At 34.1% G+C, this 17,338-nt stretch overlaps 1 protein-coding gene across 2 annotated transcripts; it reads left to right on the top strand.

Annotated features, from left to right (window-relative positions):
* The first annotated feature begins 4,907 nt into the window (after positions 1-4,907).
* LOC145591536 (auxin response factor 19-like) lies at positions 4,908-14,152 on the top strand. 2 transcript variants are annotated; one of them, XM_081648026.1, is made up of 14 exons: positions 4,908-5,394; positions 5,802-5,914; positions 8,127-8,225; positions 8,347-8,403; positions 8,900-9,055; positions 9,131-9,215; positions 9,452-9,542; positions 10,044-10,208; positions 10,279-10,401; positions 10,546-10,621; positions 10,717-10,855; positions 11,491-13,241; positions 13,319-13,509; positions 13,610-14,152. In XM_081648026.1, exons 1-14 carry the CDS (start codon positions 5,325-5,327, stop codon positions 13,743-13,745), a joined length of 3,252 nt encoding a protein of 1,083 aa, XP_081504152.1. In that variant the 5' UTR covers positions 4,908-5,324; the 3' UTR covers positions 13,746-14,152. The 2 variants fall into 2 exon arrangements, with proteins under 2 accessions (XP_081504152.1, XP_081504153.1); XM_081648027.1 differs by lacking the exon at positions 4,908-5,394 and having other exon boundaries at positions 5,900-5,914; positions 8,351-8,403.
* The last annotated feature ends 3,186 nt before the right edge of the window (positions 14,153-17,338 follow it).

Here is a 17,338-nt window from a genome sequence, read left to right as displayed (position 1 = left end):
CTAGCTCTAATTTGATTAGATTTGGTGATATATAGTTATTATAAATTTTTTAAGAATTGTCTCAATGCATATTTTTCATAATTTTTAATTATTATTTTATAATTTTTATTTATAAATAATCAAAGATAAAAATCCTTGAAATAATGTACGGACAAACGTGAAAAATAGAGATTTATGTCAACTAAAAAATCAATGGTGTATACAATTTTTTATCGGTTAAGTACAATCTCTAAGACTATCTTTATACAAGTATACAATAAAATGGGATAACTCTAAAAATGTATTTCATAACAAAATCACTCGTGCATCTGGGAGTATAGGTCTTATGTGTTTCGGAAACGCATAGGAGGGAAAAATAGTAATTTGAGGTCTATAAAGGCATTTTTTTAGGTTTGCAATTGTATTTTTTGTGTAAAACTATGAATGTATATAAGGGTGTGTTTTATTCACCTAATTTTCACTTATTTGATATTCACCTAATTTTCACTTATTTGAACTTATGTTATTGGAATTTATCTGAACTTATCTTAAGTTATTAGACCTTATTAAAACTTGTACTTGGGTAACCCTTATCAGGAAGTATTTTTCCTACACTTATCTATTTGAACTTGACTAAACTTATTACACCTGAAATAAGGTGAATAAAACAAGCCTTAATACCATTAGAGTATAGATTGTCTTATTATGACTATGACATATCACAATGATGTAATATTTTTTGATGTACCATTTACATAATTATTTGTATCATTAGAAAATAATTTGTACCATTACAGTATTTAATATATGGTACTAAAAAAATTATAAAAAGTTATATTATGAAAATATATATTGATATTATTTTAATAAAAGTTACATGATGAATATGTTTTATCATATTTACAAATCACAAATCACAAAAACTATCAAAATAATCGAGATTATAAAGTATCAAAACCAAAACGTGCTAACTATTTCAATGCAGTTATCATATTCCATGTTAGGTAATTTATTTTTTCTAAGTTTCTAATCAATAAGTAATATGCATGGTAACAATTTATACAATTACTAGTGATTAACAACGTACTTTATCATGATGAGGAGGAGTCAATGAGTCATACATTCACTTGTAATCTAATACTTGTATCAATTTTTTTACCTACTAAATCTACTTTTGAGTTTAGAGGAGATCTCAAAAAATTTGCATGTATTTTTGAAAGTGAAAGGAATGATATGCCACATTCCATAACAATACTTCTTTATAGGGGTGAACATGGTCTGGTTTGGTGCGGTTTGCGTCTAAACCAAACCAAACCGCAAAATACGGTTTGGTCAATTTTTCAAACCAAACCAAACCATATTAGTATTGAAACCAAACCAAATCAAACCGTAATAATGCGGTTTGGTTTGCGGTTTATGATGAGACGACATTTTTTCCTAAAAAATTGTCAAATATTAATAAATTTATAATAAAGTTTAAATAATTAGCCCAAAGGGATTGAATTTTACTACAAAGTTTTAATAAAAATAACAACCAACTAATCAAGTGTTTAGTGCTAATACAATAAGAGCAATATGAGTTATATGACCTATTGAATTTTAAGTATTGATATTTGAGAATGAGTATAGAGTATAGTCTTCTAATGATTTTTCATGTTGTTTTTGTTTTTTTCAATTTTTTTTATAATATATAATAACTATTTTAATTTAATTAAAAATTATATAAATATTAAAATGCGGTTTACTGGTTTACGGTTTGGTTTGGTTTATAATTTTCGAAAAACCAAACCAAACCGCAAACCATATTTCCCCAAAAATCGAAACCAAACCATATTTTTCCAAACCGTAAACCAAACCAAACCGCTAAAATGCGATTTGGTCTGGTTTGGTTACGGTCCAGACCAAACTGTGTACAGCCCTACTTCTTTACCAAACTGCATTTTTTTTTTTAACAAATCAATTCATTAATAAAAAGTCATCCGTCATTTACAAATGAAATCTAAATTAACAAATACATAAAATTGAATCAAATTAGGGTTTCCTTTATCAATGCTATGATCGTTGAAAAGATCTTGCACTGTGGTACATCTCTCGCACACATCGCTGGAATATACAACCTTTTTGGAGAGACGGTCTAACGATTTATTGTAGCCGTAAGGATGATTCTCATCTGATTTGCCTGAACGCATTTGAAAACTTGACAACCGTTGCGATCCCGAACAAATCTTTACCAAAGAACTGACAATAGGGCCAAAGATGATTACCTTTTTGATGAACCCTAACACACAAATAAACCCTAAACATAAACAAACAACTAAACTAACAAAAACTAACGACTCCACTATAGGGAGACACTCCACCATAGGGAGACGGACAAATATCTACACTACTTGTGTAGATTTATTGAAACCTAAAATGCAAAATTAAATAAAATTAAGGGAAAAGCCTTTACCAAACTGCTTAAATCTTCATTAGTTAGATAATTGTCGCAATTACTTGTTGAGATAGAACTATAACAAACCATCTTTCTTTACAATACAATTTGAATTTTTTTATAATTATTACGTACTTGTAGTATGTAAAACGATTCCGCTTTCACGTATCATTCTTAAGTCGCAATTACTTGTTGACATAAAATTGTTTTTTCAAGGCCAAATTAGTAACAACCTTGTCCTGATTTCGATGCTTATTATAATAAATGTTCAAATATGTGTATAAGAGACATTGAAAATACAATGTCGTGATTATAATAGAAAGACGGACTAATATAAAAAGCACCTTTTAAATTAGTTAACAATTAATTATACGGAGAAAAAGAGGGTGTAACACTAGGTCATTAAGACATTGAGGAAGCCTCGTCATCAACATTTGTTCACCTAGTACCATATTCGGCAACTTATTGATTGGAAGTATGAAAGGAATTCCATTCCAGAATATATGCAGTATATATATATATAGTATTCAAATCTTATTAGATAATGTTCATTTGTTCAAGTGTCCACTAAAAATATCATTACATTAATTATTAGATATCGCCAATATGTTTTTAATCTCATAAAAATATTTCAAAACATAGATAAGATCGATGAATGCTATTTAGCTCCTTATAAGATAAACCGAAAAAGTCTATAATTGTGTTTCACTATTTCAATAATTAGAAGGGAAAATAATTATTGGACATTGATCTATGTTATCTTTATTGCAAACAGGTTTGAAATCCCTTGTAGGTATATAGTCAATTCTAATCGATTCAATTTGTCACGAGTACAATATTAGCTTTTTCCTCGCGTTATTAGTATAATTCAGACTTACGAATTGAAGTATAAGTTATAACGCTAGGATTAAAGAGTGAACTCATGCATTCACTCACTCGATCACCGTTAAATAAATAAATATTTTGATAAGGAGTACGTATAGTCTTATAATTCGATCATTTCCATAATACCCTATATATGTTAAAGTATAGTCTTATAATTCGATCATTTCCATAATACCCTATATATGTTAAACTATAAATGCATCACCTGCCTCACAGAGAAAATAATTTAAAGAAAATAATTTAAACTCCTATATGGATATACATGTAGTAAGGGGTACAATACATTTCCTTGCTATTGTTACTCCCAAAGATAGGAAGGAAAGAGTTGTGATCAATCCAATAAAAAAAAACACTCTAAAAACATAAAGTACCAAATTGGCATATTACTACTTGAAAGTACAAAAATTCATGCTTAACAAGTAAGCAAATCACACACAGATATTTTACTCTGCATGCACAACATAAGATATATTCCTAATAAAACTATCACACTATTTTGCCTATTTTCTTAAAGGATTAAATCAAAATAATTTACTAGCTACTAGAGCAACATATAAAATAAGTTATGTAACAACGAGCTTAGTGCCCCAAAATTACAATGGATGCACGCAACAAGTTCTCGTGTTTTTAAAAGGAGTAGAATACATTAGGACATTACAATTGTATAATGATCTAATTAATAGTGGAAACTTCAATTTTTCAACAACAGATTTGATAAGTTATGTAACAACAAGCTTAATGCGCTAAAATAAAATCACATCGGCCACACTCAATAAGATCTTGCGTTTTTAAAATGAGTATTTTAGTCAAGACTGTGCAACGTCCTAATTTTCGGTTACAAACACTACATTAATATGTTTGAAGATTATTTCATGCGGGTGGGACCTTCTTCAGCAACAAATACAGTATGATAAGTTATGCAGCAACAAGCTTAGTGCCCCATAATCACATTTTTTGCACTCACCAAGTTCTCGTGTTTTCAAAAGGAGTAATTTAATTAGAACAGTCTAATTACTGGTTATATACACATTAATAGGTCTAAAGACTATTTCATGTGGGCAAGAACTTCTTCAACAACAAGTATGGATCATTTATGTAAGAACATGCTTGATGCCTAAAGAGGCCAAGAATCACATTGGATGCACTCATCAAGTTCTCGTGTTTTCAAAACGAGTAGAATTAATTAGGATGCCACAACGGTTGAATTATCAGTTATATACTGGATACACATTAATAGACCTGAAGACTAATTCACGTGAGCGGGAACTTTACAATGGGCGTTATTTTTAATTTTTTTTTTTTTTTGTTGAAAACCATGAACGCTAATACGTTATCAATGTTTGTCAACACGGATACTCTCTTTGTCTATAAAAGTTCTTCTTGTTACGACATTTTTCAAACAAAAACCATAACCTAGTTTAGTTTAATAGGTTATACCCAATTTTTAATAAATTAATGCTAGCTTCACCAATGCTAGTAGAGTTAAGAGTTGTAGTAGTAGTAGTAGCAATAATTCTTACTCAGTTTGCCCCACCAACTTTCTTTGGTCCCCCAATTGCCCAATCCCACCAAGCAAACTTTCTCCCTCCTTTACCCTTTTAGAGAGAGAAACTAAACAAACTCAACTCCCCTTCATTTCTTCCTCCTTTCTTCTTCTTTCACAAACTATTTCTGCAATAAAATCACACCAAATAAATAAAAATTAAATCTTTTTAGAGAGAGAAACATAGAAAGAGAAAGAAGAAGACTTTTAGAGAGAGAAAAAATGTCTGGAGTTTGTAGGGGATTTTAGGGGGCATACTTACAGCATATGGTCTCTCATTTGCTTAGCAACTCCCAACTTTTTTTTGCTCTCTTTCTCTCTCCTCGTTTTCCGCCTTTTTTTGGTACAACCCCACTTCACTTTTTTGGGTGTTGCTTCACTTTTCCGGCGACTTCGCCGGAAACCCATCTCTCCGGTTGCCAGAGCTCCGATCCTTCTGAGCTTGTTTTCTGTCTACTCGGAGTTTAGATTGTTTTGATATCAATGAAATCTACAACGACTACGGCGGCGAATACTGCTTCGCAGACTACTAATAATAGTCCGTCTTCTGAAGGTTTGATCTCTCTTGCTGAATCTGGGATGAGTTTTTTTTTTTTTGGGTCACTAAGATTTTGGAAGATTTCTGCATTTTTGTCTTTTGACTGTAATTTGTGTATTTTTTTTTTTGGTCCGAGTAATTTTGGAGAGATTTTCTGAACTTTGTTCTGTAATGAATTAATCACCACTTCATCATTTATTATTAGTTACAACGTTTGGATTTTCATGCTTGTTAATTACTGTATAAATACATCAGAATAAATCTAAAATGATCACATGACTGTTTGTAACTCTGTATTAGTCAATTATACCTTGTTTATTACTGTGGTTTATTTATTATTCCCTACTAAATGGGTTGTATCGTATAATAAAAAATAATCGAACGGGGCGGAGGTGATAATACGTGTGAGGATGTGATTGCAGGAGAGAAGAAGACGATTAATCAGGAGTTATGGCAGGCGTGTGCAGGGCCTTTGGTGAATTTACCGGCAGCTGGGACCCACGTTGTGTATTTTCCACAAGGTCATAGTGAACAGGTTTGTTGCCTTTCTTATGCCACCCTTTTTAATGTTCATGCAATTTTTTAGCTAATTATGGTAATTAAGTTATAGTTTGTTGTTATTTTTTGGACTAGTACTAGTATTATTTGGTAAGTAAAATAAAGTTAATATGGTTTTTTTTCTATTTGGGTAATGTTAATGATGTTGAAATGGGGAATGTATTAATATGGTAGTATTTGTTTTTTGTTTCCCTAATTTTGAGGGAAACCTTTGAGTTTGTGTGACTTGCTAGTCTTTTTCTTGTTGCTTTTGTTTGTGGTCCATTTTTTTCTATCTTAACTCTTTTTTTTGTAATTATTAGACTTGTTGAATTGTAGAATTTCTTGCTAATTATGGTCTATAGTGCTATTTTCTTTCTAATCCAACAACCGATACTCTTATGGCAATGTCAGTCCAATGGTTGGAAATAGGGTACTAAATCCGATTAGAATTTACTCCCTTTGTTTCATGATGATTCCGATGGATAACCATGGGGGGGGGGATTCTTATTTTGAGCAAATGAAGTATGTTTTAATGGATATGGATAGGTTTATGGATAGAACATTTTTTTATTTTATTTTAATTTTACCCTTTTATTTTTTTTGATAAGTGTATGGAGGTAGTCCTAACGATACACCCAACCTTATTGAGGAAGATGTCGATTAAACCCTAACCTCAAAGTTCCCACTTAATTCATGCTTAATCATAGTATAAAGATTGTATCATATACCCCTAAATGCCAAAGAGGCAAAAATAGTTTAATCACTAGCTTTAGATATTATTTCTCAAAAACTATAAAGTTGGAAATTTATGACAAAATTACACGCCATTTGATGTTATTATATACCATAATGTTTTATAATCTTAAATTCTTAATGTTAGCTACTTATACATACTCCTTAGGGTTAAGTTTAGCATTATCCTAGAAAACAGAATTTCACCAGAAGGTAGGACTGTATCACAAGTAATGGGTTGGTAATATTCTCATCCAAAGTGATGTTGCCATATTTTTGACTTCACAAGGTGTGGTCCATGGGGAATGACTTTGCAGATCATCTTTTATGGCATGTTTCTCTTTCTCATTTCTTTGTCTTGTTATTCCTCGAACTTGTTTTTTTTTTTTTCCTAGTGGGCAGGAATTTCCCAAAACTATCTAATTCTCTATCTATTTTTGTTTCCTCAGTTGAATGAATTTGAAATTGGCTTGTAATTTAATCATCATAAATTATTACAAACCAACTTGTTGCACTTTTTTGAATTTTGATTAGTTGTAAGGTCAAGTTTCTAAGTCAATTAGCCAAGAGACTTTAATGTTTATTATTATTGTTTTATTTTTTTTTCTCTTATGCTACTATGCTAGAGATACATAATATAATCAATATCGGAAAATATATTAGTGGGGAAAACAGTCAAAAGACTCAAAACACTATCAGCTGGGAAGACTGCTATAGTGCTATGTGTGTTTTGGGCCATGTTTCTTCAATATGTCGTATTTGTTGATTGATCTATGTCCACATTCACTAGAATAGGGTAAGATCAATATACAGGATATTGAAGCAGACTAATACAAGTTCAACATAATCCTCATCATCATCGAGAACACCTGAGCTAGACATTGTATACTGCACTTAGTTTTTCCTATTGATGGCAAAATTTTACTCACTTACTGGTTACAGGGTATACTTTGATTAGCTTTTCCTCAGCACGAAATCACATGCTATAATTTTGAAATTGAAATGGAGTAATTTTGGGTGCAATGTATCAAGCGCAGTGAAATAGCATACATGAGATTATGGGAGTCTGGCCTATTGGTAGCTCACAATGTGTGTTGCCAGGTCTTGAATGGAGACTTCTCTGAGACTCAGATATCATTTTCTTCTATTCTAGTCTTGACCATCTTTTTAACTTCTCTGAGACTCGGATGTTATTTTCTTTTTTACTACTAATACCAGGCATCGTATAAAGTTTTCTTCTCAATCTTTCTCACTTCCTGATAAACCTTAAATATTTTTGTAATATTTCCCTTCGTAGAGTTTGGGTAAAATTGGGGAATTGCTAGTGGAGTAAGAACTATTACCTTATACTGTTAAGTCGAAAACCTAGTATTATTATAGCTTCTGCCTGTATAGTTTTTGAGAAACAATTCTTGCTGTCTGCATAATATTCTTGATCTCCTTGATAATTCTGACATGAATCTCAAAATGAACAGGTGGCGGCATCTTTGAAGAAGGATGTGGATGGTCAGATACCAAATTATACGAATTTACCTGCTAAGCTACTATGCCTACTTCATAATGTGACATTGCATGTAAGGTTATTTGTATAGTTGCACGCGGCCTCTGTTTTTCTTGGTCTCTTGCTTTTGAGAAGGATGGACTTTACTTTGATTGACAGATTGAGTACAACAGCTTACTGATTTCTTTCTGTAGGCAGATCCAGAAACTGATGAAGTATACGCTCAGATGACTCTCCAACCAGTTCCTTCTGTAAGAACCTTGATGGATATTATTACCATATCTTTGTTTTTAAAGGATCAGTTTAATATTGGCTGTTGTAATTGCTTTATACCTCTTGCTCTTCCTACTGGACCCCTCCCTAACGCTTGTCGATAAGAGGGAATGGAGAGAAAGGGAAGGTAGGACAAGGAAGGGGAATAAGCTCCCTTATTCTGATAAGAGGTTGTGGGAAGGAAGAGAAAGGGATCCAGTTTCCCCCATTTTTTAATTAACACCATCCCTCCAATATCGGAGAGATTTGAAGGGAAAATGGAGCTGACTTCCCCTCCTTATTCCCTCCTCTTCCTTTCCTGTTTATCTTCCTATCTGAAGTTCCGAACATAGTGTACAGAAAATGACCAAATAGTACCATTGGGGGGGGGGGGGGTGGGTGAAGGGGTGGGGGAAGGGGGGACACATCAGGCAAATAATATAGTTCAATCTTTTTCTTATGTTTTTTATCTGTTTTATTATTTTTTTTCATCAGTTTGATAAGGAAGCTTTGTTGAGGTCTGATCTTTCATTAAAAGCACACAAACCACAGACGGAGTTTTTCTGCAAAACTCTGACTGCCAGTGATACAAGCACCCATGGAGGCTTTTCTGTACCAAGACGAGCAGCAGAAAAGATTTTCCCTCCTCTTGTAAGAAGTCTTTATCTAGAATTCCTCATCTATATTTCTGATATTAGAGTTTACGCTCATCATTTGAATGTATAGGATTTCTCCATGCAACCACCTGCTCAAGAACTGGTGGCCAGGGACTTGCATGACAGTGTGTGGACCTTCCGCCACATATATCGAGGTAGGTTCAGATTCTGGTTTTTTTTTTTTTTTTTTTTTTTTTTTTTTTTTTTTTAACAAGTTTACCTTTAATATCAGGGGAAAAAAATTTCATAAAAAAATACGAGAGCCTAAAAAAAATTTCACATGATAAGAAGGCAGGAAAGCTTTAGAAATAAAATACATTTGCATGAACACATACAAAATTGTTCAGTTGACAACATTGGTTGTTAATCTCTCTTTCTGATCTTCAACCAGGACAACCAAAACGGCACCTGCTAACAACGGGATGGAGCCTTTTTGTAAGTGGGAAGAGACTTTTTGCTGGTGATTCAGTTTTGTTTATCAGGTATGGACTGTAATCATAAAAAAAATATTATAATTATTTTAAATTATTAAGCAATACATGTATACTAATGCCAAAAGGGCCCATTTTGTAAGTGGTGATAAATGGTGGTTATAGGAATGAAGTTGTTTATAAATTTGTAAGAAAATTCAATCTCCATTTCCATGGTAATGTTAATTCAACCTGAATTAACCTTTTCTTCACAAATTACCATTACCATCCGTTACCTCTAGAGAAAAGGGGGGGGGGGGGGGGTGGGTATTGGGTGTTAGTGAACATATATGAAGAAAAACATGAAGTTTGGGATGCCATTGCATTACTATGAACGTTAAGATGTTATATTGATTTCATAATTACATTTGAAACTCATCCCATTACTGCTTATAACCTACTATCAAATTGGCTGTAAAATTGTTTACCTCCATGGTGGTCTGTTTCTCTGTTATGAGTCCAATCTGAGAAGCTATACTCATTATTGTACTGACTTGTGCTTTCTTTGAGCAGAGATGAGAAGCAGCATCTTCTTTTAGGGATTAGGCGAGCTAACCGACAACCAACTAATTTATCGTCATCAGTGCTCTCTAGTGATAGCATGCATATTGGAATCCTTGCAGCTGCTGCCCATGCGGCTGCAAATAATAGTCCGTTTACAGTTTTCTATAATCCAAGGTGGGTGTCATTGCACTCTTCTTAATCACCACTCTGCATCCTTGGCCTCATTAGATGTTGATGTGTGCAGAGCTAGCCCATCAGAGTTTGTGATCCCACTTGCGAAGTACTACAAGGCTATATATGGTCAACAAGTATCTCCTGGTATGCGATTTAGGATGATGTTTGAAACTGAAGACTCAGGAACTAGAAGGTAATTTTGGAATACTGTGTATGGGACGGTCAAATTGTTTCACCTCGCTGTAAAAGTTAGAGAAGAAATCCATCTCGAAAATCACTGTACTGAAATGGTATTAAGCAAATTGACTGATTGAGAACTAATCAACCAAATTTGCAGGTATATGGGTACAATTACAGGTATTAGTGATCTAGATCCTGTGCGCTGGAAGAACTCACAGTGGCGTAATTTGCAGGTAAATACTTGCTGCCTCTGTTGCAACTAATTATCTGTGCACCTTATTTAGTGCATTATCTAATTGTTGATAGATTACTTGATATCTGCACTCAGGTTGGTTGGGATGAGTCAACTGCTGGAGAAAGGCGTAACAGGGTTTCTGTTTGGGAGATTGAACCTGTTACAGCTCCATTTTTCATATGTCCCCCACCATTCCTTAGGCCAAAGCGTCCAAGGCTACCAGGAATGCCAGGTACATATAATTATACTTCTGCAGATTGGGATTTCTGTTTCCAAAAAATCACATCCCATAGGGTATCTTTATTCCTTCTAATTTTCCTTAGGTCTCCCGTCTCCTCTTTGAGCTATTCAATTTGATACTCGTGTTAGTATGCTATCTCACATCATGGCAGGATCCCTCTTTACTTGAAACTTATCCTACTGGAATGCTTTCATGGGCCTTAGATGACTTTCTGTTTAAGATACAAGATGATTAATCAAAGATTGCTACTTATACTACTCTCTGATCATTTATTTATACTGCTTCTGCCTGCTGGCATGTGACAAAACCGATATTTTCCTTTATGAGAAATTTTAATGATACCATACTAATTTACAGTTTTACATGTGTTATTCCAATGTGGCTTATGAACCTCCAATTTTCACGGGGTTGGGTGAGCCTATATGATGCCTCGCTATTGGAATGAAATGGTTGTCTTTCACAAGTTTTTCTTAGGTCTAACACAAATAACAACAGAAAACGAAATTGGGATAAAACATGTTATTGTATCCTAATATGATTACCTTCTTGTTGTGGTGACTGTATTGATCATTTTCTTGTTGCACTGTTTTTCTAATTGGTTCTAATCTAATCTTACTCTGTGGCAGATGATGAATCTGATGTCGACAACCCATTCAAGAGAACAATGCCATGGCTTGGAGATGATCCGCATGCTTTAACAGGCTTGAGCTTGATGCAGTGGATGAACATGCCACAAAATCAATCCTTGGCTAATCCAATGCAGGCAAATTTTTTGAATACTTTACCTGGTACTCTTCAGAGTCTTCCTGGTGCTGACCTGTCCCGTCAATTAGGATTTACTGCACCACTGATGCCTCAGCAGAACAACTTGATCAATGCTCAGAGTCCAGTACAATCAGTTCAGCAGCTTGATCAGCTCCAGAAGTCATCAGGAGCTTTGAACCCATTGAGCTCTCTAATACAGTCGCAACAACAGTTCTGTGATGTTTCTCAGCAATCCTCGATGCATAACTTGATCAACCAATCCCTATCTTCAAACCATGTCCAGTCGCAGCTAGTACAGTCTCAGGGTCTTGTACAAAGTCAGAATTCATTTCAACAGCCAACTTCTCTTCAAAGCCATCAGCCCCTGGGAAACCTACCCCCACAGCAGCAGCAGCAAAGTCCAGGACCCAGTCAACAACCAAGTTTAAATCAATTGCAACAAGTTACTGACAACCAGCTTCAGCTTCAGCTTATGCAAAGGCTTCAGCAGCAACAGCACTCGCTCTTATCTCAGCAGTCTGCATTGCAGCAGATAAATAACGTGAACCAACTCCAAGAACTGCAGAGATCTCAGTCAGATGCATCTCAAAGCTTTTCTAGGGCATTTCCTTCATCACAAATGATGGATATGCCTCAAGCACAAATGAAGTCTCTCCCTCAGTCCCAGGTTATGCCACAGCAGATATCTAGGAGCAGTAGTCTGACAGCATCACACTTCTCTCAAACACCTCAGGTCCCAAAACTCCCACAGCAGCAGTCTGGTGTAATGCCGGAACTGCATGGTCTGGCTGGAGTTGCACTCAATCCTATGTCAAATCATCCTTCCACTGCAGTAAGCAACAGTTTTGTAGGAGCTGCTGCAGGTGGGCATTCAGCACTAACTGATGATATTCCATCATGCTCAACTTCTCCTTCGACAAACAATGGTCCTATTGTCACTCAGGCAGTCGTGAACAATAGAGGTCACCGAAGTTATGCCTTGGGAGAAGGGATAAATCAGTCTAATCTTTTGAGTTCCAACAGTTTAGAGACTATGGCAGCTCATAACTCGTTTCAAGAGTTGCATCAAAAAGCTGCTGTCAAGCCTTCTGTCAACATTACTAAAGTTGAAAGCCAGGGGCATTTAACCCGGCAAACATATCAGAATATCCCTATGGATTATCTAGATACATCCTCTGCAACATCAGCCTCTCTCTCTCAGAATGATATCATAAGTCAGAACAATCCATTAGCTAATCCACAATCAAGTTTGTTAGGAGATACAGGTCACGATGTGGAGGTACAAGCTGATGTTAGAAACAACATTCACGCTGGGGCAAGTATTAATGGCCAGCTGGGGACATCCTTGGTCTCAGATACTTTGATGACAAAGAATTTACCAAGGTCTGATAAGGATTTCTCAAATAACGTCTCTTCTGGTTGCATGCTTAGTACTTATGAAAACTCGAAGGATGCTCAGCAGGAACTCTCATCCTCAATGGTTACTCAGTCATTTGGAGTACCAGATGTCGCATTCAATTCAATTGATTCTGCATTAAGTGATGGTAGTTTTATGAATAGGGGAGCATGGGGCCCACCCCCACCATATCAGAGACTGCGGACCTACACTAAGGTAAAACTCTTAGAACTTTTCTCATGATCTGGCTTAGAATAAAAATTTTAATGAGTGACTTGGTTATTTATTTGAAGGTTTACAAGCGTGGAGCTGTTGGTAGATCTATAGATGTTACTCGTTACTCGGGTTATGAGGAGCTCAAGCAGGATCTGGCTCGGATGTTTGGCATAGAGGGACAGATGGAAGACCGGGGAAGAGTTGGCTGGAAACTAGTATATGTGGACCATGAGAATGATGTCTTGCTAGTGGGTGATGATCCCTGGGAGTAAGTCTTCGCATGATTACAATTAATTTGCTCCCCTTATCATTATTATCACGATCATCTATTCTGCTTTGAGTTCATATTCTGTCTGTTTCAATTTCAGTGACTTCGTGAATTGTGTTCGGTGTGTAAAAATCCTCTCCCCTCAAGAAGTCCAACAAATGAGCCTTGACGACGATTTTGGAAATGCTTCTCTTCAGAATCAAACCTGTAGTAGTTCTGATGGTGGAAATGTATGAATTTTAGAGTCATGCTTCTACCAGTTATTGTGTGCAGAAGACTAAATTGAGAGGATAGAGTTGGCCCCTGGCATATACTTGTGCTGATTTTTATGCATTGCTGCAATCTGCTGTGATGCAAGCCGAGTTTTCGCCTTGATATAGAAAGTTAGAAATCATTTCCCTCATTTTTGGGCAAGCCTTGTGGTATCCATCATAAATGGCTAGTAGGACAGGGAGCTCAGAAAGTTGGCAACCAGACCATCCTATGATTTCAATGGTATTCTGGCAAGCCTTCAAAATTGTAGTGATGTATGTTCTAGATTAATGTAAATCTCTCGCTTAATTTATAAAATCAAAGTTCTCGGTTCAAGCCACTTTGAGAAATTTAGCTTGAAAATTTTGTAGCTAATTCATTCAACCAAGTGCATTGACAATTTTCACTCTAATCATTGGGAACTGTCTTAGTTCCATCTAATGATGAAAGTCATTATATGCTGACTTTTACGCCTGTCCTCTTTGACCAATGTTAGTCATATACGAAGTACATAAGAAAAAGAAAAAACAAAACACGAATTTAGATGACATTGTTGAAATCATCTCAATGTATTATATTCTAAATACTTCGTAACATATTATTTTCTAAACAACAACAATCTACCCTTTACCACAAACCAAATTTTATTTCAAGGCACATTGGATTAAATTCAAACTGAACAATAAATAAACACCCGACACACACAAACAAGCAAATGAGCAACTCTTTTCTCTCCACATTGTAATCCCCCATATCTTTAACTTCATTATAATATATTTATTTATTACATTTATACAAATAATTTATTTCGGTCTTATTGTATAAATTATTTTATGTAAAAATTTAATCGAATTCTATTAAACTAATAAGCATTTGTTTAATTTAAAATTCTCTTTTTAGTCATCAACATACTTTGTCAATAGTTTAGTAGCCCAATTCTAAGTAAAGAGAGTTTAAACTCCTATTCCAGCCCAAACCACAACTCTTACTTCTATTTGAATAAGGAATTTAGCCCATACCTTCATACAAAAACCTCAAAACCCTCAATTTTTCCCCCTCACTCACGTCATTCTCCCTCTCACTGCCTTTCTCCCTTTCTTGCTCCTCACGATTGAACAATTTTTTTTTTTTTTTTTTTTTTTTTTTTTGCCGTGAAGCTGCTGCGCACCACCACCCTGCTGCTGTTCCGACGTCGACAACACCAGTTTCCTCTACTTCCCCTTCTCTTCTATCTTTCTCTCCTTTCTTGCTTAAATTTCTTTAAAGTTTCAATCTTTATACTTCCTCCGTTCTTTTTTTTTTTTATTATTTTTTTTAAATTTTTTTTTTATTGCACCATAAGGGGTTTCACGCTTGCCAATGCATTACTTTGGCTATTAATATCTTTAATTATACTTTTGTAAAAATTATAAAAAATTGATATCTGAAAAGTAGATTTCAAGACGAATCTAACTAGATCCCACATGACTATATTTTTCCTAATAGATACATCACAAAAGATGGTCAAAGAATTAAGTGAATAGTGTAAAAGTCCTTATGGTGAAATAAAAGAAAAACGGAGGAAGTATAAATTTTTCAACGATTATTAATTATTATGGTTTGATTATGTATATGAGTTATAAAAGATTATAAATTTATGAAGTATACTATGTTTTGTTTATGATATAAAATTTCAGATTTATATTATGTACTTCCTCTGTTTTTTAATACTTGCAACACTTCTCTAAAATGGAAATGTCACAATACTTGCAACAAACTATAAAAGGAAAGTTATTTTAGGGAAAAGATGTATTATTTCTCTTATTTAAAGCACATGACCCACTAAATTAAATTACACTCCTAACAACCACTCATTTCATTTTAAAGTTTATTATATCATGTGAACCCCACACTTCTTAAATACCGTGAAAAAGTGTGTGTTGCAACTATTAAAAAACGGAGGAAGTATAAAATTAGGGTTTATACTTTGAATTTTCATGTTTTAGGGCAAAACGTGCTAAGCAAGTTATCTATCTATTCTATGATTTCATAATGACAATCCATAATTTTATATCTAAAATTATTTTTCAGATTTTATATTTTATGAAATTGGGGTTTTATTTTGTTTATTTGAAGATTTTAAGGTTTTAATGTGTAATATACTATCATACTTATTGTGTTATGAATTTAGATCATTAAAATTAAAGCTTGAAATTTACAATTTAAATTATTTTCCAGATTTTATATAATCTGATTTTTATTATTATTAAGCCATAAAGGTTTAGAATGCTTCTACATATTGTAAACAACTATTTATGCAATATGACAATTATAGATTATTTGAATTGCAAAAACTATTAATAAAACAAATTTTCAGCATATGTTAGTAAGTTAAACTTGCTGGAATTTTATGTTATAAGCTATATTTTCATGATTTTAACATATAAACTTATAGTTGAACTATTGAATTATTAATTTTGACTATTGGGAATAATTTAAAGGCATTAATTTGATGGTTTAAGAGGTTTTAAAGTAGTTTGGTATTGCTGTAAATTTATTTTCTTGGGTGTTGATTTAGTTATTGTTGTTTGGTTTAGGAGAGGACGTCATACAAGGTGATTTTTAGTCCCTAAAGTGGCCAACCAATTCGTTTATTCAAGGTACGTACAAGGATACGAAAACCTTGATTTTAGGAGTATGTTTAAGGACTTGGAAAACTTAGAATCATGTTAGGAACTTGGGGATTGGTTGAAATTGTATGGTATTAATTGTGATTAATGCTTGATTTGATGGTTGGTTTTGATGCAAGTATGAGGATTGTGTATTAATTTATCTTGTTAGTATTATTCATACGTTAATTTGCAAGATGAGCTTAGAGACAAAGGTACGTGAATATGTGGAATGAATTATTTTATTACTCGTTCATGATTATAGAAATGAAATGAGTAAAGGAAGAATTAAAGTCTTACAAGACGAGGTTACGGATTTGAGGTGTCTTATGCACTTAAGGTGTTTATACATCGAGGTAGTTAAAGGATTCAATAATAAATATTTCTTGTCACTAATAAATCAAGAATTGAATTGGAAACTTGAATTGCTTGGATGATTTGATATTTGATTGATTGTATTGTTTGCATACGAGTCATCACCAAGTCTAAACATGTAAATCACGTAAAGTGCAAGATGGATGAGCAATAAAACTCTGGATTGGTGCACATCTAGAGTAATGACAATCAAAGGTTGGGGTACACGGGGTATTAGCCGTGCACTTTTCTAGAGGCAGTCTGTAGGGAATATTTCAAGCATTATGATCCCAAACTTGAACCCCACTGTGATCATACACTAAAGTACGGTGGCGTTCCAAAGGGAAAGAAAAAGAGTAAAAAGAGTCGCCAACAAGTTTTAGGAACTTGTAAACCCAAGAGACAATCCAAAAGGACCATCAACTACTCCATAAGGTCTTGAACCAAATAGGGTTCGGGGATGAGGGTACGAATCCAATCTACAAAAGAAAGGACCCGCCCTATAAAATAGGCCTCTACTTTGTTCTGCTCGTATTCATGTGCGCTTTTCGAATAACATACAAACATTGTATTAA

Source organism: Chenopodium album, chromosome 18, assembly GCF_948465745.1.
Source record: "Chenopodium album chromosome 18, dcCheAlbu1.1, whole genome shotgun sequence".
NCBI classification, from domain to species: Eukaryota; Viridiplantae; Streptophyta; class Magnoliopsida; order Caryophyllales; family Amaranthaceae; genus Chenopodium; species Chenopodium album.
This window is presented reverse-complemented; position numbering and strand designations above follow the sequence as displayed.